Genomic DNA, 27,993 nt, shown 5'->3' with positions numbered 1-27,993 from the left:
ACCTCTGTTGTATGATGATTACCGATATGTCCTCATACATCTAGCCTCAATATGTCTGGCGTGTGTACTTTTATTTAGTATGCACAAAAATAAATAACATAAAGTAGATTGATTGGTTGATTTTTTTTTCTTTAGGGGGAAAAGCAAAGGGATGTTTTGCTTGATCTCCACTTGGTATTGAACTGGCCCTGGTAACATAGTCATTTTAATGCCATTTAGAAATGTATTTAGGGCCTTATTCTAGTTCACTCTTTCTGACAAAAACCTTCTTAGATGGACAAAACCATGTGCACTGCAGGGGGGGGCGATGTAAAATGTGCAGAGAGAATTAGATTTGGGTGAGTTATTTTGTTTCTGTGCAGGGTAAATACTGGCTGCTTTATTTTTACACTGCAATATAGATCTCACTTTGAAGTAAAACCCCTCCCAAATCTAATTATATCTGCACAAGTAACATCTGCCCCACCTGCAGTGCACATGGTTTTGTCCATCTAAGAAGGATTTTGTCAGAGTGAACTAGAATAAGGCCCTTAATGTATTCTGCAAAACATTGCTCACTATACAATAAAATCACCTGTACGGAGTCGAATTATGATGTCCATGATGTATATAATGTCACAGAAATAATCCAGAGAGAGCCATACTATAATGTAACTGGTTTGAAGGTCATTAAAGCATGCCCTATTAAAAAACAAAATAATAACAGGTGGACAGATATAAAGTAAAGCGATTGAAGAAAAGAACATTAACAATAAGTACCGTACTTGCAATATCAAAGGTAGAAGTTAGATGACAAAACATGTCTGATGTCTTTAGGATGAGCTATAAAGGTGGATCATTTCAATCCATCTATAGCCATATAATCCTGCAAGCTTCATTTTTTATACACAGATAATCAAATGTTGTATAATCCAGGCATCAGTTGTGAAAGCACACAGCGTTCATAATTTGGTTTACAAGAGCAATTGGCAAATTGCTGTTACCTTCATACTAAAACATTCCCTTTACCATTGTTGTTTTTATAGCCAGACTTACCTCACTACTAGTAAGAACCAATTATATAGCACAGGTAAGGTAATAACAAGCAGCCACCGATAGTACCATTTTCCTGAAGGGTCCACTACAAATTTCTCAGATATATTCCGCCTGAAAGTACATATTAAAATGAACCATGCATGTCATCTGGGCAAGGAGAGGATTTATTACACATTCATAAACCACTACCATATTAAACCATTTTACAAAGTAAGGTTAATTCTACAACACTGCTTGAAAAAGCAAATAAAGAACCCTCATTTTTATTTACTTTCATAGACAAAAAATGTAGTTATTGGTTTCTTGCTTTGATTTACAAAAAAAAAGGGACTGATTCAGTCCCAATGGTATTGATGCGCACAACAAGCCGCAGCGATGCCACCTCCAAACACATCTGAATCAGGCCTAATATGTCTTGTGACTGCTATCCAATCAGCATTATTTCCACACAGTTGAATGGGGAACATGTGAAGCATTGTGAAGTTAATTCGGAGTTGAAAGTAATGTATATTTAAAAAAGCATGGGCAAAATTGATGTTTTTACACACTATTTTGAGAAGAGCACATCAGCAGATGTCAAGGTAAAAACAATATTCAGAGCTAAGAAGATACTGCCTCTGCAGAGGCGTAACTACTTTTTTTGCGCCCCCCCGCCGGACATTTCGGGCACCCCCCCCCCCCCCCCCGGAATATTAACCCCCTCCTTACCCGTCCCCATTGCCGCCGGCGCTTCTGCCTCTAACCCGACACGCAGATCTGTGTCGGGTAACAGACACTCAGAAAATGGCTGCCCCCATACAGCATTATGGGGGCAGCCATTTTCCGAGTGTCTCTTATTATATTAGCACTGCAGCCGGAGCCGGGGACCGCCGTCACCCGACACAGATCTGCGTGTCGGGTTAGAGGCAGAAGCGCCGGCGGCAATGGGGACGGGTAAGGAGGGGGTTAATATTTCGGGGGGGGGGGGCATTTCGTGTCGGGTTACAGGCAGCGGCGCCGGCAGCAATGGGGTAAGGAGGGGGAGGGCGGGAGCCGGGACCAGGTGGTAACTATAGTCCCGCAGACCCCCCAGGCGCCCACACCTGCCTAGCGCCTCACCGCCACCGCGGGGGCTGCGGGACTATAGTTACACCACTGTGCCTCTGCAGTACAATATGCGTCTTGTATAAGAAGTGTATTCACTGTAAAACCAACACAGAGCGCAAATAAACAGATAGTGACATATTTATCAAACAACGTTTCGTATTTTTAGCAGCTAGCCCATGAGATGGCATGGCGAAGATTCAGACTGCTGGAATCCCACAGAGAATTCAGCCTTTACAATATAATAGAAGAAAATTGATGCACCATCAATTAGAAGCATAGACACCCTAAGGTTTACTAAACTGCAAGTTCAGAAACTGCTGCAATCCCATTGAAAAAAAGGATGTGGCTGTGACCAGGTCAAGATTTAGGACCATATTGGGCTGGAGTCATGTTGGATATGATCAGTGTGTTGTGGGTGTGTTATAAATAGTTGTTGTGGTCTGTGCCATGGGTGTGGTTATCCCCATGGAAGCCATGTCTAGCACTTACCTTCAAACCACTTAAAAGTGGTGCTATAGCAAGAAAAAGTTTTTGACCACAATATACTCTAATACAGAACATCACTGACTGCCATATTATACAAAGAGCTGTTTAATCATACAAACAAATGGAAAGGGCAGCAGAGATGGGACAAAACCGAGCAGATGTGAAAATATTAGAAAAGATGGGAGCAATACAATGCTGATGGGAAAATTGGAGCAGACCGGGAACTGAAGGTGCCTGGGACAAACTGACAGACACCAGCACACTGACAAACACCATTTTCTGACACAAACACCCCTTACTGACATGTATCACAGACAGAAACCCTTTACTGGCAAATACAACTTACTGACACATAGACACAGAAACACTTACTGACACATTTATTGACATGGGCACTGCTTACCGACAAATGCCCCTTACTGACACAAACAACACTTATTGGCCATGGATAGTGTGATGGATATTGCATCTTTGTGAGCACAGTGGCAAATTAATGCTGCAGCTGGTGTGTGTCTCAGAAGGAAGCCTATGAGCTGTAGCATTAGCATAAAGTCACTGCATCCACCTCACAATCGGGCACACAAAAAACTTGCAAATTTCTAAGTAATTTCCCAAATTCTCTAAAAATGTATTGATCTATTCCACAGTACTAGCCGTACAGTAATCTGTCACAGTAACACTTCAGTTACCTTATCCCTTTACAAAAGTTCACCCATTCTTTCAGAGTTAAATTGGCATCAAAGACTATGTAAAATGTTTACAAAAAAAAGAATAGCCATAAAAACCCTGGATCTAGAGGTTTTCTGGATTTGGTATAAAGGGGAATGGAACAGCAGATATTTATAATGGGCTTCAAGCTAGATTTACAGTACATTGAAAGGTTGTGCAGACCTTCCAACTAATGGTTCAACAGTCTGAGCGATTCCAGCAATTTTTAAGTGACGCCAAACATTGAATAAAATCAATAGAATGACTTTCTGACTTATCCAACATGTTTGATAATAAAATAATTTGTTGCTATTTTTCAGTGCTGGATGATTATCGTTCAGTTATATACAATGGGTCTAGTTCATATTTGTATGCAAACCCAATTGTTTGCATACACATCCAATGTTTGGGGGCCTGTGGGGGTGCATTGATTCTATGCTTGTGGAGAATGGGCCTTGCAATGTCATTTGTAGCTCTCTGCCAGGTACTGCATGATTGACATGCTGTGGTGTTTTGGAGACGCAGTTGGGGTGGCATCCAGAACTGTTCTTTAAAACAGAAAATCTTTCAGCATACTGTATGGACAGATTTAGTTTGAGCGTGTACAGCACATGTAGTAGAGATCATAGAATTATTATTTATTATGAAGAAGTACATGACAAAATTCCATAGCAAGAAATATTTTGATTCTATTATTTGAGAAGGATCAATGACATGGGAAGAGTTAAGCCAATAAATCTTTTTTTACAAATGATCAAATTATAAAAAACACAAAACAGCACCAAATTTAGTGTTTTAGGAACTGGGCAATTGGTAAGGATGAAAAAAAATTCATAACCATACTCACATTATTATTATATTATTATTATAATTTTATTTATAAGGCACCACAAGTGTTTCGCAGCACTGTACAAAGGAACAGTACAGGGGTACAAAACTTGGCATTACATTGAATAAATAACAAAAATAGAGTACAAATAAAGAGCGCCACAGTTCAGTACACATTACAGCTTAAATATAAGTAGTGAGGACTCAATTAACATACAACTAGAGGCTTGAGGCCAATGATGGAGATGAGTATGCGGGCGAAGATGGTCACTGAGTGTTTGAGTATAGGAGAGCTGTGAGTGAAATGTGAAGAGAAGAGGTGCTTTGACAACAGGAGGGAAGTGGGCCCTGCTCGGAGGAGCTTACAATCTAGTAGGAAGGGGAGACAGAAAGATTACAAGAGGTGTAAGCATGTAAACAGGCAAGGGGTCAAAGAACCAGCTAGTTTATGCAGGACTAGTTTATGCAGTGGAAGGGTACGCTTTGATGAATAGGTGAGTTTTCAGTGCCCATTTGAAGCTTTGCAAGGTCGATGAGAGTCTAATGGAGCGAGGGAGTGCTTTCCACTGAAGGGGTGCAGCATGGGCAAAGTCCTGTACTCTAGCATGGGAAGCAGTGATCAGGGTGAAGGATAGAAGACAGTCGTCGCCCGACTGTAGAGGGCAGGAGGGTGTATAAATGGAGATGAGGTACTGTATGGAGCAATGGAGTTAGAGATGGCCCTGTATGTGAGTGTGAGGTGTTGGGTGCCAGTGCAGATTTTGTTGAAGGGGAGTGGCAGAATTGGAGTGGTGGGAGAGGAAGATAAGCCTGGCTGCAGAGTTGAGGACAGATGGAGAGAAGCCAGTTAGGATCGAGCGTGGCCGGTGAGGAGAGCATTGCAGTAGTCGAGCAGTGAGATGACCAGTGATTGGATGATAAGCTTAGTTGCACTCTGTGAGAGACAAGGCCTGATGAGAGCAATGTTGTGTAACTGAAATCAGAAAGAATGGGCCAGGGCTTGGATGTGGGGTGCAAAGGAGAGGGAGGAGTCGAGATTGACACCCAGGCAGCAGAGTTTTGGAACGGGAGAGATGATGGTGTTGTTAACAGTGATAGAGATATTAGTAGGGGGCATAGTTCTGGGTGGGGAAAGATAATACAGTTGTAGCCACTCTCATCCATTCCTATAATAGGATTAAATGAGTAATTGGATTACTATGCTAATCCCCTACTGTATTGTTCTATGTATAGTATTGCAGCTGAGAACAATAGGATAGCCATGGTGAGCCATGGCTTAAGGAAGATAAATGAGAGTGGCTCCATCTGTAAGTTCGGTTTTGTCCATATTCAGTTTCAGAAATTGCTCAGACATTCAGGAGGAGACGGCAGAGAGGCAGTTGGAAACCTGAGAGAGAACAGATCAGTATCAGGCGACAGATCAGTAGAGGTATATTTGGGTGTCATCAGCATAGAGGTGATATTGGAAGCCAAATGAGTTAATGAGTGCACCCAGAGAAGAGGTGTACAGGGAGAACAGAAGGTTGCCAAGGACGGAACCCTGAGGGACCCCGACTGGAAGGTGGTGAGGTGGAGCCAGAGGCAGAGACTGAGAAGGAACGGTTGGAGAGGTTAGAGGAAAACCAGAGAGGCCAATGTTTTGGAGTGTGTGGAGGAGGAGAGGGTGATCCACAGTGTTAAAGGCAGCATAGAGGTCTGAAAGGATAAGCAGGGAGAAGTGACTCCTGGATTTGGCTGACAGCAGGTCATTGGTGACTTTCACTAGGGCAGTCTCAGTGGAGTGAAGTGGACAAAAGCCAGATTGAAGGGGATCAAGGATGGAGTGGTCAGACAGGTACAGTAGCTGGTGAGATGCCTGTAAACCAGCCGTTCAAGTATTTTAGAGACAAATGGGAGAAGAGAGATAGAGCGGTAACTTGTGGGAGATAATGGGTCCAGTTTCGTTTTTTTTTAAGAATCGGTGAGACCAGAGCATGTTTGAAGGGTGAGGGAAAGATGCCAGTAGAAAGGGATAGGTGAAAAAAGTGAGCAAGGTGGGAGCATCCAGTGGGGGAGAGGGAACTAAGGATACGAGAGGGGAGAGGGTCCAAGGGACAGGTAGAGGGGGGAGAGGATGAGATGAGGGAGCGGACTTCCTCAACTGTAGTAAGGCAGAAGGATGACAGAGTTGGGTAGTCGGGGGGGAGTATGATTGGGGTGGTGGGCAGCAGAGGGGGTATGGAAGGAGATATGTCGGATTATCTCAATTTTAGAGAGGAAGAAGGAGGCAAAGTCAGTGACAGTGAGGAATCAAGGGAGGAGGGGTGGTGCAGGGCAAAGTAGAGTGTTGAAGGTTTCAAAGAGACAGCGGGTACTAGAGGAATGAGAAGAGATGAGCAATTTGAAAAAAGATTGTTTGGCAAAGGAGAGAGCATCGCTGTAGGAGGAGAGAATAAACTTGAAGTGGAGGAAGTCTGCCAGAGAGTCAGGTTTCCCTTCAGAGGCATTCAGCAGAGCGTGCACATTTTTGCAAGAATTATGTTAGTTTGTTGTGCCAGGGTTGGGGTTTAGAGCATCGGAGGGGGGGCTGCAGAGGTGAGAGAAGAGTAATAGAAAGAGGTAGCCTGGTTAGGGCAGGTCATGGTGGAAAGAGGAGAGAGGAAAGTCTCCAGGGAAGACAGGACAGTAGGGTCAAGAGACCCGAGGTTGCGTCTGGTTGCATTAGTCAATACTCAATCCACACAAAGGGGTAATTGTACTAAGAAGGGAGTTCCATTAAAAATGCGATGTTGCCCAAAGCAACCAATCAGATTCTACTTCTAATTTATTTAGCACCTTCCAGAATCTAGAAAATAATAGATAGTATCTGATTGGATGCTATAGGCAACATCCCATCTTCAATAGAACTCCCATTTTAGTAAATTTGCCTCAAAGATGATATATTTGGTGACATTCGCATATTTAATGAAATGCGAAAAACTGAAAAAAAACCTGCGATTTTGCTGCGAAATCGCACTTTCTGAAAGTGATTTTTAGTTGCGCCGGAACTACCAAAAAATTTATAAAAATCACAAAAAAAAAGACCAGGTTCTGACTGGCGAATTTGTCAGAAACATGCACAAATCATTGCGATCTGTGCATGGATCTGGTGTAAAAAAAAAGAGGTAAAACAAAAAAGTGGAAAAAAAACGGCGTGGGGTCCCCCCTCTTGAGCATAACCAGCCCCGGGCTCAAAAGGCCAGTCCTGGTTTCATAGAATCACGGGGCTGAACAAATAGGGGTCCCCAGGATTTAATAAAACCGGGCTTAAGGGCCGGTCCTGGTTCCAAAAATACAGGGGACAAAATGAGTAGGGGACCCCCATATTTCAAGAACCAGCACCGGGCACAACCAGCCAGCAGGGTAATGCCACAGCCGGGGGGGGAGACTTTTTATACAAGTCCCCCCGGCCAAAGCATTCACCCCTGACCGGTCAGCAGGGGTCCTGGGTGAGTGGGGACCCCCCAAAGAAAGGGGTTCCCCCCCCCCCCTCCAAAACTTACCTGCCCATGCTGAAGCCTGGGGCTGTCCTCGATGCCTCTGGGCAGTGGCCATCAAACTGATTATTGTTTAAAAAGATAGAGAACTATTGTATACTGCTGTGGAACTATGAGTCCCAGCAAGCCTGCACCACAAGTCCCAGCATGTGGGGCAATAAAGGGCCCCACAGTAGCACAAATAGTTAAATAAATACACACACACAGTACACCTTTATTACATACGAAGTCCATTCATCCATACATACCTATTTTGCCAGGAAGCATCGGTCCCCTTGTCCAGTAGCATCGAGGACAGCCCCGGGCTTCAACATGGGCAGGTAAGTTCTGGAGGGGGGGGAGCCCTTCTTTGGGGGGTGACCAGGCAGGGCCGGTTCTTCCACTAGGCAGCTTTAGGCAGCTGCCTAGGGCGCAGGAACCTGAGGGGGGCGGTCAGCTGTCACTGCATAGCGGAAACACAGTAGCCACACAGAAAAAAACAGTAGCCCGCCGCCCTCCATTCGCCCGCCCGCTACCCTCCATCCAGCCGTCCGCTGCCCTGAATCCATTTACCTGCCCGCCTGCTCACCTCGAGTCCATTCGACCTCCCGCCTGCCTCCATCCACCCGCGGCTTCCGGCCCCCATCCTCCCGTTACTGCTACCTTACCTCTGACCGCCTCTGCTATCAGCGTGTCCCGGATCCACAGTCAGTAGGCGGCCGGGGCTGGAAGCAGTGTGACTGCCCACAGTGCCCAGGATCACCAGAGATCCGACATGAGCAGCCTTGTTTATATAAATATATATATTATACATATATGTGTATGTATATATATATATATATATATATATATATATATATGTTTTCCAATACTCCTATACACGCTATATGCTATTGTGATTGTTTATAGTGGAATATTACGTTCACTAAGTAGATCAAAACAGTAAAAGGCAGCTCAACCACAGTGGTCCCTGAGGGTTGTAGGGACCAGTTCCACCAATATCTTCCCCAATAGTGGTTTAGCGCCGATATCATGTGTCAGTCCATGTTCTCCATAATTTAACAATATTCAACGGTAATAAATGAGAGTGATCTTCAAATTGATGTTTTTTATTTTTTGTCTCCAAAGAAATGCCAAATGTCCCAACGCGTTTCGTCTAACAAGACTTCATCAGGGGCGCATTTAACACTCTTATTCTATTGGTAGATGTAAATTACATGCACTGTAATTTATGTCCCAACGATCGGATTCCTAAGTGCTGTATATACGAGTGCTCCCATGTAGGGCAGAGTTACACTGACTATATAAGTGATTGTGCGATGTAGTCCTTCTAGATTGATGACTTAATCCTTCAGTGCTTCTCCAATTAATATGGTACACCCTCGAAGTACCAGGCATACAAGGCTATGCTTATAGATCTATAACGCCGGGGCAATGATCCAGGCTCCCAAATTGATACCCGTAAACAAAATCTTAATTGCATAGAACTGTCTCCTCTCAGGGTAGCTGACAGAATTAGTGTGTGACTGCCCACAGTGCCCAGGATCACCAGAGATCCGACATGAACAGGGGCGTCTGGCAGCCGGCCAGCACCCGGAGCGAATCCCTGCACTTTTATGAGAGGTGAGGGGATGCCGGGCAAGAGCAGCCTTGTTTATATAAATATATATTATACATATATGTGTATGTGTATATATATATATATATATATATATATATACATACACATGGGACGTGCAGGTGTTGATGAATGGGGGGGGCTACTGTGTTTTTCTAGTTTGCCTAGGGCGCAGACGGACCTTGCACCGGCCCTGTCCCCAGGACCCCTGCCCATGCTGACCGGTCAGGGGGTGAATGCTTTGGCCCCCCCGGCTTGTATAAAAAGTCTCCCCCCGGTTGCGGCATTACCCTGCTAGCTGGTTGGGCCCGTTGCTGGTTCTTGAAATACGGGGGACCCCTACTCATTTTGTCCCCCATATTTTGGGAACCAGGACCGGCCCTTGACCCTGGTGCTGGTTTTATAAAATCCTGTGGACCCCTATTTGTTCAGCCCCGTGATTTTATGAAACCAGGACCGGCTCTTTGAGCCCGGGGCTGTTTATGCTCATGAGGGGGGACCCCACGCCGTTTTTTTTTTCCAGTTTATTTTTTACACAAAATCGCACATTTCTGAAATGACTGAAAATTGCACATTTTCATGCCTAAAAATCGCACTTTATCCAGCTTTTTTGCCGTGAATTGGCATCTAATTAAAGATGCGAATTCACAGCAAAAGTGCGATTTTTTTAAAGTGCGATATAGGGTGATTTAGAACAAAATCGCACTTTGTAAAAAATGTTAATTTCACTAAATCTCGCCGATTAAGTCTTGATCCCTAAAAAGGAAAATTAGTACTGCTTTCACATTGCAAAATGCAGGTTCGTGCCGGGACTTTGAAATGTTCAGTCCCGGCGCGAACCTGCGTTTTGGGATGTTCACATTTAACACATTTATTCACATATAACTAACACTTTGGGATATTCAAAGAGGGAAACGACACCCCTATTTTCCTCTTTATACCGGATCCTGTTCCTATGATGGACTAGTGTTACTATAATAAAAATTGTAGAGAAGCAAATGAAAACACGATTGACTGGAAGAGTCCTGAATCATGTTGCTGTAAATAGATGAACCCTTTGGAGTGGTGTTAGCTGATAGTTGTCCTGGAAATTTTGTGGTCATCTGCTATGAGTGCAGAGAGTCAGGTCACATAATCAGTGCATATAGAATTTGGTGTAGACAACATGGGCGTAGCCTTTGCACTTTGGTACCCCTGGACTCCAGACCCCTTTTTATGTGGGAGTCTGTTTTGCTGGGTGGTCGAGAAGTGTCAGCTATAATAGCTAACTCACTCAGAGGCTGTCTTTCCCAGGCCAGAAGAGAAAGTGCCAGGGTTAGTTAAGGTACTATATTCTATGTACATGGGGCCTGATTCAGACCCGCTCGCTAACCATTCCTTTGCTGCTTATTGAGTGGGTAAAGGCCCACCCCCTTTACTGACCGAATACCCGTGCTGGCATGCGAATGGATGTATACACTGACCCATAAATTCGTATGCGGGTGTACGGACGAAAAATCATTCGATGATTGGCGACCATTTTTCACCCGTTCGCAGATAAAAGTGATTCTGATCTGACTTTTATCTGGGGCATGTGCTGACATCATGAGACGTTCTGTGCAGGCTTCGCCATGCCTGCGTTTGCATTGGGAATGCCCAGTGTTTTTTTTGGCATGCCCAGGAAACACTGGGCATCCCCATATGACAGCCCCCCTGCCTGCCCACTACCTGCCCCACTGTGTGCGATGCCTTGGCGACTGTGATAGTTACCAAAGGCGTTTGCACATCGGGTCTACGCATGAGAGACCCGAATTTGCAACATAGTGTATAAACCAGAATCACCCCCATGGTTCCACATAACCTTTTTTTCACATGCAAAAGGGAGTCTCACTCTACAAGGGTGCAAATATAAGGTGGTTACAGCGGTTGGGCACAAGCAACCTTGCTGACTTATTTAGGAACGTAATTTCCTAGAATTTATATAGCTTGTAAAGGATCTAAGGCAGGCATGTCCAAAGTCAGGACCGGGGGCCAAATGCGGCCCGTGCTGTCATTTCAAGCGGCCCACAGCCTCCAGCTGGAAGCGGGCAGAGCATCAGATGTGAGAAGCACAGAACAGGACACTAAAGGTGGGGCCCCGGTGAGCGCACCTTTACCTTGCTGTCTGCTGCAGTGAGGAGGTGCAGGCCGCCAGAGTCAGATGTGTTTGGCATCCTACCCCTGCTGCTGCAATCGTATATCTCACCCTACACCACAATCACAGTGACAGCATTGTTTGGGAGGGGGACAGCAAGGGGGAAGCTTGCAGAGAAGAGGGCAGCAGCAGGGGAGCCCAAGCATATCCTGACCTTGCAGTGCCTGCTTTGCCTCTCCTTCCTCTGGCTCACACAAGGGGCTAGGAAACATACAGAGAAGGGAGGGGGCAGAGTGGGGGACATACAGTGAAGGAGGGTCAGGCTGGGGGACATACAGTGAATGGAGGCAGTGATGGCCATTCAGAGAGGGGAAGCAGGGGCAGGCTGGGGGACATACAGTGAATGGGGGCAGAGTAGGGTACATAGTGAATGGGGGTCATACAGTGAATGGGAGTCATACAGTGAAGGAGGGTCAGGCTTGGGGACATACAATGATGGACAGTAAGAGAAGGGGGCAGGCTGTGGGACAGAGTGAATGGGTGCAGAGTGGGGAACATACAGTGAATTGGACACATACAGTGAAGGAGGGGCAGGCTGGGGGACATACAGTGAACGGGGGCAGGCTGGGGGACATACAGTGAATGGGGGCAGAGTGGGGGACCATTCTGATGTGATTAATGATTCAAAGAATGTCATGCTGAATGGTCGGCCCCCACACATTTACACTTCACCAAATCTGGCCCTCGTCGCAAAAAGTTTGGACACCACTGATCTAAGGTAACATAATGGGAATATAGTCTTAAAAGCTCTACCTCAAAAAGTGGAAATGGGTTTCTTAAAATAGCCAGTTTTTGTGGAAGTAAGAGGAAGATAAGCCTGGAAAGACTCGGACCTTGAGAAAGACTAATTTGAGTTGAAATGCGTTGGTCAGCGGAGGGGAGCCCCAGTGGTGGATAAGAGAAAGAGTGCCGGAAGACTGCGAAGCTATGACAAGTGATTTTCCCCGGGACAAACCATATTCGCATATCGAGCTGCCACGCCCATTCCACAAATTCCAGTAATACTGAAACTTAACCACTAAGGAGCTTGTTTATGAATTTCTATACATGTGCAATACATGTTCTGCTTATATTTAGTTTTTTGTGATGAGAAGCTGGGAGCAGATTGTGATTTGCACCAGCTAGGCTGTGTATTTAATGTGAAAGTCCATTTAAAAATGTTGGTACTTGTGTATTATTACGGCACCCGTGTGCGCATCGCACGCAAATCGCATGCGATGCAATACGATTTAGCACACCCCCACTGTTACTCAGCACACCCCCACTATCCACGTCACCCCGAAGTGTGGCGAGCGCAGCGTGCCCCGTGAGGGGACGTGGTACACATCCTCCCGACCTGTTCATATCCCCACTATCCACATCGGCTAGAGTGGCGAGCGTACCGAGCCACCGTGCCCGAAGAGTGGTGAGAGGACGCGGCAAACAAGCCCTAAGCGTGTCGAGTGGATGTGGATTACTTGACATGTATTCTGCATCCCCTCGTGGGGCTCGCTGCACTCATCACACATCGGGCTCATTTACCGATGTGATGCGATCCCAGCCCAGTGCCGCCGTGAAACTACACAAGTACCTTTTGTGAATAGGACACTAAGTAAACTATTTAATGGGTGCCGTGATAATACACAAGTACCAAACTTTTAACTGTACTTCACTATGGTCCTTATTCTAGTTGACTCAGACGGATGCGTAACTTTGGACGGCCACCGAGTTCTTAGCCCCGCCTACCGTATGGATCGCTCACACCATCCGAATGCGGTAAGATGCCGAGTGAACGGACCGCGAGTGGATGTTTCGTAGTAACAACTCCCCATCCTCCGATGGTTGCCGACTATTGAATGATGGACTGAGCGGTCAGACAGCTCCGAGTGCTCCAGACCACTCAGACATTTCTCCATGTGAATTCAGGGCAGGCAGCCATTTTTGAGGGTTATCCACTAATATTAGGTATTACCTGAATGTATTAGGAGAGACCACAGCAGGCATTTTGATCCCTCCTGCACCACCGCCGAAAGGAGCCTGTCACATCCCCCATGGGTTACTATGAAGGATGTGAAGCTGCCCGATGTATCAACATCAGGAAACATCGCTTCAGATCCCTGGGTTCCCACCATTCTCAGATGTCAGTAGCCCATTGTAGCCTATAAGCTACAGACCATACTACCACCAGAAGAGTGGGTCAGCGGCAGATAACCACTGCAGCAGCAATGGTTATCTGGAACTCCAGGTTGTCAGCTTCAAGTCATTAGAGGATCACAGGAACAGGGCCATCTTAACAGTAGTGTGAGCCCCTGGGCAAAGCAATGCACTGGGGCCCTTACCCATTCTCCCCTCCTAGGGGTAGGGGGTGCTATCAGCAGCAGCTGGGATGTCCCAAGGGTGGCAGGGGGGGCTCTACCTTCCATTCAACATGTAGGACCTGGAGCAGTAACTTCTAATTACTCCTTTACTGCACAGGTGGTGGGAGGGTGAACACTAACGTGTGTAAGGGGGCACTGAGCTGAATGAAGTGTCCCTTGTAAATGACTTCCAGGGAGGTAGGGGGTGTTTTATACGCAGGGGAGGGTTGGATAATGGAGTGGGCTTAATATTCGTCATTTTACGGTGGAAGGGCAGCTTGTTTGACTGCAGATATCGCCATTACCTGGAAATAGATTTCTTAGCCTTCAAAAGTATAAAAACCTAGAGTCCCAACTTTCAGGAGGTGCTGGGAACTTGGGGATCAGTGATCAGGAGCCAGAGCAATCCATTGACAAAAATATAAAACTGTACACCAGACGTTTGGAGTTGGAGCAGGGACTGGTTGCTGGAAGGCTGATTTCTCTGGTTCTGGGCATGATAGAGACAAGCCGCTAGTGTTGACAGAAAGGTGACAGTCCCAGCTTTTGGAATATACTCTCAGACAGAGAGAACCTGAGAAATATGACTGGGAATTGCAATTAACAGGTCAGATGTGGACTGCTGCTTTGAAGTTGGATATCTCCAATTCCCCAGGGCCGAATTTCAAAATTCTGGTATCCCTGGAAAAAGGGGATCCTCAGCTATCAGAATAGGGCCCTTATACGCCTGGGGCCCCTGGGCAAGTGCCCATTAAGCCCATACGAAAAGACGGCCCTGCATAGGAAGAGTTTAAAACTGTCAACTGGGCACTGACACTGAATAACAGCTAATGAGTAGGCCTGAGTATGTGTAATGCCAGGTACTAACTGAACAACCACTGTGACTGCAAGCCATGGCAGCAATGATGGACTTGAATACTTTTGTTCTGGGACTTTGTATCTCCTTGTATGTTTTTGCCTTTGCCTATTTGTCCAGGGCTGTGTACCTTTATGTTATCAAATACAGTGCCTGCTGCCATTAAAGACACTGCACTTATTGGAAACCTGCTGTCCTGTATCCTATATTCTGTGACCCTGTCACAATATACACATATACCTGTTAAAGATGAAGTATGGTTATTCCCAGTTGGTAGGCAGCGATTCAGAAGGGTGCCGGACGGGTTCCCGACAGTCGGGATCCCGACAGTCATTTACCCGACGTCGGTATCCCGACAGTCAAAACGCCGACAGTCGGGTGCCCGACAGCCACCCGCTATTTTCCCTCGTGGAGTTCCACGACCCCCATAGAGGGAGAATAGAATAGGTGGCCCGCAGCGTGGCGAGTGCATGCTGTCTGACTCCGGGCAGTCGGGATCCCGACTGGCGGAGTCACATACCACACCCTTCCAGAATAACAGATTGGCATTTCTCAGGTTACAGCAATAGCAGTTCTCACAATAAGGGTATTTCCCCGGACCCACACAAGCGTATTGCCCAGGCATAACTGCCATTAGGAACACCAGCCTTCTGTCTTGAACACACATATGACAGGAAGCACCAGGTGCTGCTAATCAGACAGTCATTCCCTATACATCCTGGGAAAACCTTGGTTGGATGTCCCTAGCCAAGCTGCTGCTAAATCCTGGAATGTATCTTCCACTTTACCCTCATGTGAAAGTATGCTGTCCCTGCCACACTCCTACCCCCTTAGCTTCAACCACCCTGGTGAGCTCTCTGCCTCACCCACCTCTTGTGTCATCCATCTGGGTACACAGCCCTCCAACATTTTCCAGAGGTCACCCACCTTGCCCTCTTTCTCCTCCCCTAGCTTCACCATAGGATTGCTTGGAGGATTGGAACCTACAAACCTTCTGGAAAGGGTATCTGCATTGAGGTGCTGTTTCCCCGGATGATGCCGGATCTCAAACTTAAATGACTATAAGGCCAAAAACCAGCAGGTCACAGGAGCATTAACCTCTTTGTTCATGTGAATCCATTGCAAGGCGCATGGTTTTTGACAAACAAAAATTCTTATCCCAATAAAAAATATTATAAGGACTCCACTGCCCACTTAATTGCCAAGCACTCCTGCTCTATTGTTGAGTACTTGCGCTCTCTGGGCATTCTATGAAATTTCACAAATCAGCACTAATGGGGGGTGGGATCTCATAAGTGGGCATGGTCTGCCAAGGGGGAGGGGATACTCTCTGGCTGACCACGAACCCTCACAAGATTTCCCCACCACAGTTATGCTGCAGGCAGAGGGGGTGAATGAATAGGGTTAGGCTACAGGTGTGTGGATGTGTATGGACAGGGTTAGGCTACAGATGTGTATGTGTATGGACAGGGTTATGCTACAGGTGTGTGTGTGGATTGGGTTAGGCTACAGGTGTGTGTGTATGGACAGGGTTAGGCTACAGGTGTATGTATGGTTAGGGTTAGGCTACCTTACCGGAAACACTATAGAAGAAGATCCTTTAGACCCCCTATGTTCAGAGAACCAGGTAGATCAAATAATAAAAGATATTACTCACCGAGGAGAAGCTATTATCCTGAAACTTCCAATAGATTTTAAGTTTTAAGATCACCCCCTGTAGGGCATTTTTTGGAGGAGGAGAAGAAAACTTTCTTCCCCCCCATACAGGTAAAAGAATCTCTTCATTTAAGAACTGGGTCCCCTATAGGAAGAAAGAGATACCGAAGAGAAGGGGAAAAAGAGGAGGTGGAAAATTCCCCAAGAAAGAAAAATATAACTCATTCCCGAGCCCCGATAATTCAGGGCTCATCAATTTTTCCAAGAAGGTACTATCCAGATCACAAACAGAGATACTAAGCAAAGGTTTATAGTTTGCACCAGACCAGCATTCGGATAAATTCGATCTTTTTGTAGACCTTAACCGTTACATGAGACGCCTCACACTTGAGAGACACTTTATAAAAAATCCACACAATAATGACCCTTTGCCCAAACCATTAGTGGGGTAGTGGGGAAGGGGGGAATCTGGGAAAAACCCACGCACAAGTTGCACCTTACAGTATAATGTAGTATTTGAAATTGATGTGTCAAATTTTAAGTCCACAATGTGAAAGAATTAAACAGCAGATCACTCATGTGGAGGTGCACCCCTGAGAGTAAAAATGTAGCATAAGAAAAGAGGGGAGAAAAAGTACTCTCCTTTGTTTGGGGGCACGCTTTTGTAGAAAAAAATCTTTTAAGTAGTAATGATATAATTTAAAACATAGCTTTTAATAATATTTAGTAAAAAATTGTTCGAGGACAAAGACACAGACAGACTACACATAACATATAAAGTTGGTTGTTATAACCAATAACGGCTCAAAAGAGTCCCGTCAAAGAAATACTGACGTAAATATAATTTTGGTTACCAGTAATGTGTAATGAATAAACCAATATAATAGTCAAACCACAGTGGGTAGGTCTATTGTATACGTTTTACTGGTTTTTGATATTAGCGAAATGGAAAAACAAATTCATATATTTGGTCAACACCAATGATTGTATGGTGTGTACCCACATGCACAATTTAAGATTTGTAAGTTTTAGTAAAGAGTTTTTCTTATATATAATTCTCTGAACACAGTATTATCTTAAATTTAAGCATACAGTAAAGCGGTGGTAGCCACAAAGTCTGATAATTGCTAATAGAGATTTGTTGGAATAAACACTAAATGGTAAGTGCAATCCTAGTCACTGATGACTGTCTCGACCAACTAGTCCTAGTTATAGGTCGAGGCGATGGAAAGACCAGTGCTGTGAAGCCAGATTTATAGCAGTAAAAGGGTGATAAAATAAATGAGCATCTGCTGTCTCTTGCCCCTGGATAAGGTGCCCTGTTGGTGATATATCAGAGCAGGGTCTAGCCAAGATCCTAAGGGTAGAGATGAGAGTGCTGATGAAATAGAAGTGTGATAGGGGTGCCCAGTTAGGGTGTATATAGAGACGACTTGTATCAGGTGGGTTGGTAGGCTGCTGCTTCCCATATGTCAAAGCATTGATGGGAAGTGAGCGGTACACACCACAAGATAGCGTTAGTTGATAGTAAGGGATATCTCCTACTCCTTCATGCAAAAAGTATGGTGCCCTGTTGCGCAAAAGACAGTGCAGGGTCCTGCCAAATCCCACATGAAGTAGGTAGGGAATCTCTGAAGAAATGTGAGAAGAAAGAAACGGAGATACAGTGGTCTAATGACAGTAATCTTACAGTTTTCGCAAGCAGTGTTGCGTTAGTGTAAGAGAAGTTTCTGTCGTTCATTAACGGGTCTCAGTAGTTATGAATTTTATGTAGTCAGTGTGAGATGTCACAGAGAACTGACACATATGCGGACAATCAGTGCAGACAGTCAACAGTCAAAATGAGTGTATCCGCCGAATGGCAGTAGCTGTAGCTAAGCAGGTCGGTGTGGCTAACACCGCTTACCTGTTGCAGGAGAGCTCCGAATCCTCCGTGAGCTCTCAGCATGTGTCCTGACGGCGCTGAGTGTCGGCGTCACAGTCAGCCGGCGCCGCAGGCAGTATGAGCTTACAGACAGCTGTTTCGCTAGGAGCTTCGTCAGTGCCAAACCATTAGTGGCCCCGCCTTCTAAATTCTACCCAGTAGAATCTAAGGGAAGCCATTTAGAAATCTTCTTTGAACTAGTTAAGGAGGATCTCAAAAACTTAAAATTGGATAATAAAAAATGTAGTAACCTTAACCCTCAGGAGAAAAAGGCACTAAAAGAATTAAAGGAGGATGACGGCCTCGTAATAAAGATAGCAGACAAAGGGGGGGCGGTAGTCGTACAAGACCGCTCAGCCTACCTCACTGAAGCCTATAACTTGATAGACAACCAAAATACATATGAGAAATTAGATGGTAATCCTTTAGAATTATATAAGGAAGAATTATTTTGTTTGCTGAATAGAGCCAATAAAGATGGGGTCATTTGTAAAAAAGAGATGGATTATATGTACATCGATAAACCCAAAATTCCAATATTTTATCATATCCCAAAGGTCCATAACAACAAAGACCTTCCACCAGGAAGACCTATAGTGGCAGGAGTAGGCTCCTTAACAGCCAATCTGTCCCACTATTTAGACCTTAAACTCCAGCCTTATGTGAAGTCACAAAGATCGTATTTGAAAGACTCCACCCAATTGTTGAGAGAACTAGAAAATATTGCTTGGGAACCTACCTTTAGATTAATGACTATTGATGTTCAGATGTTATACACGTCCATACCTCACTCCAAAGGTCTGGAGGCTATCAGACAAATACTTCTGTGGGATGTAAACATGACAGAAAAAGAGAGAACTTTTTTTATGTGATGGTGTACAATTCATCCTAAATCACAATCATTTTGAATTTGATAATAGCCACTTTGTCCAAAAACAGGGAACTGCCATGGGCACAAAATTTGCTTTGGCATATGCAAATATCTACATGGACAGCTGGGAGAGAACAGTGATATATGATGATGTGGGCTTCAAAACCAATAATATCAGGTTCTATAGAAGGTATAGCGACGATCTGATAGTAATGTGGGATGGTGATAAAACAAGTTTAGAGGAATTTGTTGGCAATTTACAGGTTAATGACTATAACCTCAAATTTACGTACAAAGAACATCGAAGTGATATAGACTTTTTGGATATCTTTATGGAGGTAGACCTTGTAAAAAAAACAATAATCACAAAAACCTTCTTTAAGAAAACAGATGCAAATAGTTTTATCCCGGCTGAAAGTTGCCATTTGAAAACCTGGAAGACCAATGTTCCATTTGCTCAGTTTTTAAGAATCCGAAAGAACTGTAGTAACACAGACATGTATTGGCAACAATCTAATGTCCTAGTTGAAAGATTCATAGAAAGGGGTTATAAAGAAACTAACATTCGTTGTGATCAACAAAGGGCCTTTCATTTAAATAGAGCTGAGCTCTTGAAAGAAAATCCGAAAGTTGAGACCATTTATAACCCAATATAGTCAAGAACACAAAAAGATCAAAAAGAGCCTAGATAAACATTGGCATTAACTCAAAATGGACCCAATTTTAGGTCCTCACCTACCGAATAAACCCGACATAGTGTTTAAAAGGGCGAAAAACCTCAAAAGCATATTAGCTCCTAGCAAACTGAAATGTATAGAGCCCCATGTAAGGAACTCAGAAAATAGGAATTCCTTTCTAATGGAGAGGAAATTACCCCTGCAATAAATGTATATGTTGCAAGCATATAGACAAACAAGGTCCTAATGTCCCTGATGATTTAAGAAAACAATGTAAACTAAACAAAATTGTGACCTGTAATTCTTCCTATATAGTCTATTTAGTAACTTGTGGATGTAACCTTTGCTATGTAGGGAAAACAAAAAGAAATATTAAAATACGCATTCAAGAACATCTACGTAATATAAAAAAGAAAATCCAAACCCATAGCATCCCTAGACATTTTGAAACTGTACAAAATTCGGATATCGATACATTCAGATTTTCTGTATTAGAACATATCAAGGAAGACCCCAGGGGAGGTGATAGAGACCGCACATTTACAATGCGGGAATCTTTCTGGATCTATACATTAGACTCATTGACCCCAAAAGGGCTAAACGAAAGCATTGAGATCACGGCTTTCCTATAAAGATCAATGACGTGTAGTTCCTGATAGTTTACAAAAAAGATCCTACTTGGGGGTATGCTTAATTGAATATGGAAAAGTCCTGAAAGATTTGTTAGGGCTTATTGTTGTATGGCTCAATCCATTTATCCAAAAATATATAGAATAGGTCCCTTATCCCAGTTATATTACATCAATGACGGTGATAAACAGAAAAGGTATTATGTATAGGATATTTAAAGTGACCCAATAAGGTAAAATGGTTGGGACTGGTTATGAAAAGGAGCCGTCAGGGATATTGATGTAATTTGTCTGTTTGAATTGTTCACATAAATAATTTAGTTGGAAATTTATGTACAAAAAAATGTTTTTCTGTGAAGTTTAAGTCAACTTCTGCAACCTCACAACTGTGTATGATTAGCTTTTAAAAGTAGAAACACAAAATATTCACATATTATAGATCACTCATAATTTAAAATTAGGCACATTCAAAACTTATTCTATTAACCTAAGTTAACAGTATTAAATAAAAATAAATAATGTACTTATAATGAAGATTAATAGAGACACTTAAAAAAATTAACTACACTATGTATTTTTATTTTTATTAACGTTTATTAAACTCTATATTTTTCACAAGAAATAATTAGTCACATAAACCTACTAATATTAATGACTTTTTAAGAGTCCCGAGTGATTTAAACAAAATAAACAACTAGTAGCCGTATCCTCGACTTGATATAAAGTTGCGCCCCATTAAAGTTACCAAAAATGTATCCATTGAGGTTAAATCTAAGCGCTGACATCTAGGGATCCAGGCGCACGTCCAGACACTCTGCGCTGCGGTCCACTGAATTGTTAGTGAGACGCACGCCGTTGCCGGGACTACACGTCCGGTAAACTTCCGGGCAAGATGGCGGTGCATTCCACAGCGGCTCCAGTGGAACGCACGCCGCTAATCTGGAGTTTATCTCCTTAATACAATTATTTGTGGATATAAAAAATATGTCTTGAGTGTGATCGGAACATGCACCAATAGCTGGAAATATTAAGATACCTCAAAAACCGGTGGATGATCTGGTAATACCAATTGATATATACTACATATAGCGCTATGCTTTATGGGCCGACTAAGTAATTATATTAATACACATATATACACTATTTATAAAATCACCATAGTTGATTTATTTAAATCTATGAATGATAGAAACTCACTAGTCTAAAATAATAATTGTAAAAAATTATTCTATAGCAAATAAATGAATCTAATTAAATATATGAGATAAAGTAACTAAACAGGATATGATGTCACACCAGTAGCCCTATATATAGAGATCAGCCACAATGCTCCTTCACTTGCTTGCTGGCATTCAGAGAGCACACACAATCAGGAGAATAATAGGGTAAGCTATGCTTGATTTATGTGATGGTTGCAATTGATACAAAACTGGGAATGGTAGATATTGAAAAGGTGGTGAAAAAATAGTTTGCCTATTGGAATTGTTAACACCTGTATGTAAGTACGTTTTGCATACTATTTATGATAATTCCTAATTGTATATAGAAAATATGTTCACATTTTTACTAAATGATTCTAAAATTCCTTAAAAATAGATACTGGAGCAATACCACAGTATATTGGATTTCCAATACATAGGTGCAGCAGCACTTAGAGACGTTTTTTCGTCTTTTAATTTGTGAAGGTATGTGTATATCATAAACAATATATACTAGAATAAGCAACACAATAAGATCATTATCTATGATGTGGAGTACGAATATTCTCTCTATGACCCCACTAGGTTTTTAGCAGTATAAAGGACTGAGTCCAGCTTTCCTCCAGTAGGACAAATATTCAGAGCCTAATAGGCGTTTAATGTATAAAAAGGTATGTTCTTCTGAAATATCAAATTGAATACCAAATTGAACCATGTTTTTGTTGATCATCTGTTCCCCCCTCCATACAACCCCCCCCCACACACTTTTTTTGAATTGTTCATGAATTACAGACAAACTGCTTCATATATATTTGATTACATTTTAAATTATTTTTTTAATTTATATACTGTAAATATGTTATGTATATATTATGTGATGTCTAAAGATTGTATACTGTATATTTAAAAACCCTGATGAAGTCTCCAAGTGAGACGAAACGTGTTGGGTTCTGTCTTAAAGCTCTGCAAAAATAAAAATAAAATTATTCTACAAGAAACAAGAAGCTACAAGTGTATTATTGTTTTTATATTCATTTATTGATTTTTATTGAATCATTATTATCAAGCAACCATTAGCGCAAATTGGAGAATTTGTCCTGTGTATATATATATATATATATATACCTCACACCATAAAGCCCATTACAGAATATGCCACCCACCGTAAAGCCCATTACAGAATATGGCACACACCATAATACCCATTACACATATGTCACATACCGTAATACCCATTACATATACCACACACTGTAATGCCATTACAGTCCATGCCACACACATTAATGCCCATTACAGATTATGACACACTGTAATGGAGGCCAAAAGCTCTGTAGCTGGCAAGTGGGGAGAGGGTTATGGAAGTTCATCCTGGCGAATGGGGAATGGAGGTCTGCCCTGGTGGGTCAGTAGAGGGGTTTGGAGGTCTGCTCGATGGTAGGGAAAGGGGTATGCGGGTCCGAACTGGTGGTTGGGATAGGGATGGTGGGAATGGAGGTCTGCATCCGCTGTGCAGCTGCCTATTGCGGATGTCCACCATCTGTGACACTGCCAGGTGGGCGGGGAGGGAGTGGATATAGTGGCGGTCTGCTCTGCAGCCATCGACTGAGTGGGACCCGCTGTACTGCCATCAGGTGCAGGAGGAGGTGCCGTAGGCTGTCTGATCACTGCTGGCCACAGTGATCGGAACACAGCTGCTAAAGTATTTAAAATACATAATAATTTGCAATGCATGAAGTATACCAATTAGCGTAGCAGCATTCCCCACCTTGCGCTCCAGGTGACTCCACCTCAGCTGGCTCCCCTAAACCCTTGCTGGGTCTGCGGGCCCATTATTACGCCACTAGTTGCATAAGAATCATTTATTTAATATAAGCAAATGCTGTAAAATACAATATAATTTAATATAAACTAAGAAGGGTTATTTATAAATACACAATTAATAAAATTATACTGCCTTGCTGCTGAATCTCAGGGAGGAACAATTCGAGGGAGCTGGATGCTGGAATGAAGATAAAAGTGAGACTTAGTGGCGAGGAGCCAATAGGTCACGGCTGAGGTAGCTGGCGGCAGGGGCGCATTGGCCCACCGGGAAACCGGGACATTTCCCGGTGGGCCGGACCATAAAACATTCGTATTGGGCTGGCCAGGCCACTCTCCAACCCTGGCTGGGCCGCGGACAGAGTGATCGCAGTTTCAGTGGTTAGCAGCCACGGCTCCAGCATTTTGCCCTGATCCTAAATGGCGGCGGCCGGGCTGCTGCGGAAGCCGGCCGCGTGAAGCACCTCCCATGGTGCTTTGCGGAGCTCGTGAGTGTCGGCTCACGGCTCCGCCCTCTTATCCCCGCACACAGCTCCTATCCTCCTATCTGCAGTGTTAGATGCTGCTTGTGTCTGTCACACTGTGTGACAGAGTGGCGCAGGCAGCAGAAGCAGCATCGCACCCCCCCCCCCACCCCCTCCCTCCCCTGTGAGCATACAGACTGAACTGGACAGCAATCCTTACTGGAGGAGCCAGAAGGCATGGAAAGCGGAGCCAATCCTACAGCCAGCCACAACAGCACACAGCTAGGTAATGTCTTCTGGGGGGGGGGGGGGGGGGGGGGAATGCAATTAAATGGCCTTCTTCACCTTTTTACATTCTTTAAACATTGGGGGCAGTCAGTGCTGGCTGATTGATGCAGTGTTATTTGAACTTTATACATATCATATATCACTGGGGGCCGGGAGGCTGGGGACCTGCCTGCACTGGCTAATTACTGTTACAAAACAGTGTGACCAACCAGCCAGCGTCACCTGCCCCCCCCCCCCCCCCCCTAGTGATATATGAGACTGGAAGTATTAGATGAAAAGACATGTATAAATCACTGCCAGCTCCCCCTGTGATTCCCTGTCCCCTCTCCGCTCTCCTCTCTGTCTGCACGTCAGTGTCGGTGCAAAGATGGAGGAGAGACTGATGTTGCAGCAATCAGCTCTGAGCTGAGCTGGAAAGGAGAAGGCAAGAGAGAGGAGCCACCTGTCAAGCCCTGGAAATAGGTACAATCGGCACTGAAGTATTAAATCGGTACAGTTGGAGGGTATGGAATACCCTCCAACTGTATCAATTTAGCCGGTACAGTACCGTTTTTTAATGGTCTGTACCGGCTAAAAATAAATGTACCGATTTCTGAGGTAATACTGTCCAGCAGTAAAGCGTGCGTCGACCAGCGTCATGACATCAGCCCACGGACCTCCTCCCGCAGGGCTGTTGCTGTCATGATGACACGTTATAGGACGCCCGCCTCACCCTACACAACCACCAGAACGCAGCGTACTCACAGATGTAACCAATCTCCTGCCCGCAGTCTGCCACAGGCACTGCACTCCCTCTCTGAGGCCGCACACAGGTCCGGTGTCCCGATCACTCGGTGGTGGCAGCAGCGTGCATGTTACCAGCGCTGTCAGGAACCACATCAACAACAGCCAAGGCAACCGTCAGCATCCAGGGAGGTTGTATAGGGTGAGGCAGGCATGATATAGCCGGACACCAGGGGCTGTTTGTGCAATGCAGCGAAACAGAGCCGTATCTGTGGCAATATTTGGAGAAGCCGTCCACAGCGCAGCAGAGTCATAATCAGCTGAACGCAAACTGGGGTACACGTAATTTATTTGTACATTTTAAAATGAATGTATGTCCACCATTCTCCTAATTAGGATGACAGTAAGCTATGTACTGTAATTCTGTTGCCCCAGGTGCTTGATCCCATCCCTACAGTGTGTAAAATAACTGTAAATATGGGAAAAATTTAATTTGTTAATATGTCCAAATGCACAGTACACATTCGGAAAGGGGGTGTGACCACGCCCATTTTGTCTGTGGCCACGCCCCTTTTTTAATGTGTACCAATTTCTGCCCTTCAGATGTTGGAGGGTATGGCGTATTGTGTGTAAGGTAGGGTAGCGGCTATGCAGTGTAGCGGTGGTAGTGTGTGTAAAGTAGAGTAGTAGCTGTAGTGCAGTGTGTGCAGAGAGTGGGGTGCAGTGTAGAGGTGGTAGCAGATTGTTTGTGTAAAGTAGGTGTAGTGTGTACGAGAAGTGGGGTGCAATGTTGTGGCGTTAGTGTAGTTTGTACGGGGAGTGGGGTGCAGTGTAGTGGCGTAAGTGTAGTTTGTGTGGGGAGCAGTGTGGTGGCGTAAGTGTAGTTTGTGTGGGGAGTGGGGTGCAGTGTAGTGGCGTAAGTGCAGTTTGTGCGGGGAGTGGGGTGCAGTGTAGTGGCGGTAGTGGTTTGTGCGGGGAGTGGGGTGCAGTGTTGCAGCAGTAGCGTAGTGTGTGTAGGCTAGCAGCGGTAGTGTAGTGAGTGTGATGCGGGGTCACAGCAGTAGAGTAGTGAGTGTGGGGATGAGGTGCAGGGTTGCACCGATGTAGTGTGCTGTGTTTGTAGGAGGGCATAAAATATGTAGTTTGCAGGAGGGCACCTACCATCGGCCCTGTGTGTGGCAGCACCTCTCCTGAGAGGGTGTTACTGCAGCACATCACTTGTTGAGCACAGCCTCCGCCCCGTGACAGCTGCTGCTGCCCCTCACCTAGCAGTGCCCCGCTCTGATCATCACTACACGTCGCAGAATGGGGAGCCCAGTGTGTACAAGGAGATGCGGGGGAGCTCTGCCACTATGAGTATCTTCTGTATGCTGCGCAATGCGTTCTGCAACTTCTACTCACTGCTGCTTGTGTGCCCAGCAGATGGGCAGGGAGATAGAAAGTAACCAACTGCTCCACTTACTGCTCTGTAGTGTGCAGCGCTCACCAGGGGCTCTGTGACACTTGTCTGGCATATGCTGCGTGACTGACTAATGGGGGGGGGGGTTATGATGCTACTACTGTCAGTGTACACTGTGCTTCCGAAGCAGCAGAATTTACCAGCCCAGCTACATACAGGTGGCAAGCGCTATGCATGAGGTAATGACAACTTATTTGCCCTACAGTATCAGAGTGTGTACGTCTGGAGGTATCCAGAGCTAGAGTGCGAAGACATGAGGTAAATCCGGTCCAGTGCATCTCCCTAACAAGAACACTCCTTTCATCCACAGGAAGGCCAGGTTAGTAGCTAGTATACACCACCATGAAGCCGAACCTTATCCATATAAACACACCCGTAGCCTAACTATCTATACACACACACACACGTAGCCTAACCCTATCTATATATACACACACACACACACACACGTAGCCTAACCCTATCTGTACACACACACACGTAGCCTAACCCTATGGATTCAGTATGGAAAGCCGGCGGTCGGGATCCCGGCGTTCAAAATCCCGATGCCGGAATCCCGAATGCCGAAATCCCGAATGCCGAAATCCCGACAAGGGGGGACGTGGATCGCCCCCCCTTGCGGGCTCGCTGCGCTCGCCACGCTAATTTATTCTCCCTCTGAGGGTGTCGTGGACACCCACGGGGGGAGAAAGTGTCAGGATTTCGGCGTTCGGGATTCCGGCGTCGGGATCCCGACCGCCGGGATTTAAACTGCATCCCAACCCTATCGATACACACATACACACACACGTATCCTATTTCTATCTATACACACACATACCTCCCAACATGACCCTCTCCAGGAGGGACACATTGCTTTGTTTCTGGACTTCCCTCATAATGTATGATTGCCATCACCTGTTTCACACATGTTATTCATTGATTAGAAAGGTGCTTCAACACTAGGGTTACCACCTAGTCCCTTTAATTCCGGACACATGTTAATTACACAGGTTCTGTGGCAGTTTAAAATCAGGTGAAGTGGAGTCTTGAAGTCAGCCTGCCACAGAACCTGTGTAATTAATATGTGTCCGGAATTAAAGGGACTAGGTGGTAACCCTATTCAACACAGGTGATGGCAATCATTAATTAAGGGAGAAGTCCAGAAACAGAGCAATGTGTCCCTCCTGGAGAGGGTCATGTTGGGAGGTATGCACACACACCCATAGCCTAACCATATTTTCCTACCTCACCCTCTCCATGAAAGACACAATGCTCTGTTCCTGGACTTTCCATCACCTGTGGTGAAACACCTTTTTTTTTATCAATTAACTAGCTGACCACAGGTGATGGCAATCCTACATTACCAGGGAAGTCCAGGAACAGAGCATTTTCTCCCTGAAGGAGAGGGTCAGGTAGGCCAGTATGAGTCTAATGGTGTGTACACACGGGTGAGATGTGCCTTAAGATGCGATCCCCGATCGTATCAGATCGGGATCAGATCGCAAGGCACATCCGATTTGCATACAATTCTGACTATATACTGCAGATCTGCACAATATAGTCAAGGCAGACAAGATTTTCTGCCTTGCGATACGTGAACGTGCATCGGGATCACAACGGTTAAAACCCTTGCGATCTGCATCCGATGCCGATCCGATGTTGACTATATCGTCAACATCG

The 27,993-nt window shown here is 44.8% G+C and overlaps 1 protein-coding gene across 1 annotated transcript in view; it reads right to left on the bottom strand.

Moving 5' to 3' along the window:
• Positions 1 to 27,993, bottom strand: part of CNGA2 (cyclic nucleotide gated channel subunit alpha 2) — a 48,412-nt gene that overhangs the window by 2,215 nt on the left and 18,204 nt on the right. The window contains exons 4-5 of the mRNA XM_083159063.1: positions 1,036 to 1,146; positions 575 to 681 (exon numbers count right to left, since the gene is read on the bottom strand). Of these exons, the coding sequence (XP_083015189.1) occupies positions 575 to 681; positions 1,036 to 1,146 (218 nt within the window). The remainder of the gene's footprint in view (positions 1 to 574; positions 682 to 1,035; positions 1,147 to 27,993) is intronic.

This window comes from Crinia signifera, chromosome 9 (assembly GCF_055691185.1).
Source record: "Crinia signifera chromosome 9, ASM5569118v1, whole genome shotgun sequence".
In the NCBI taxonomy this organism is placed as follows: Eukaryota; Metazoa; Chordata; class Amphibia; order Anura; family Myobatrachidae; genus Crinia; species Crinia signifera.
Note: the sequence above shows the minus strand (reverse complement) of the source record. Positions and strands in the feature narration are given on the sequence as shown.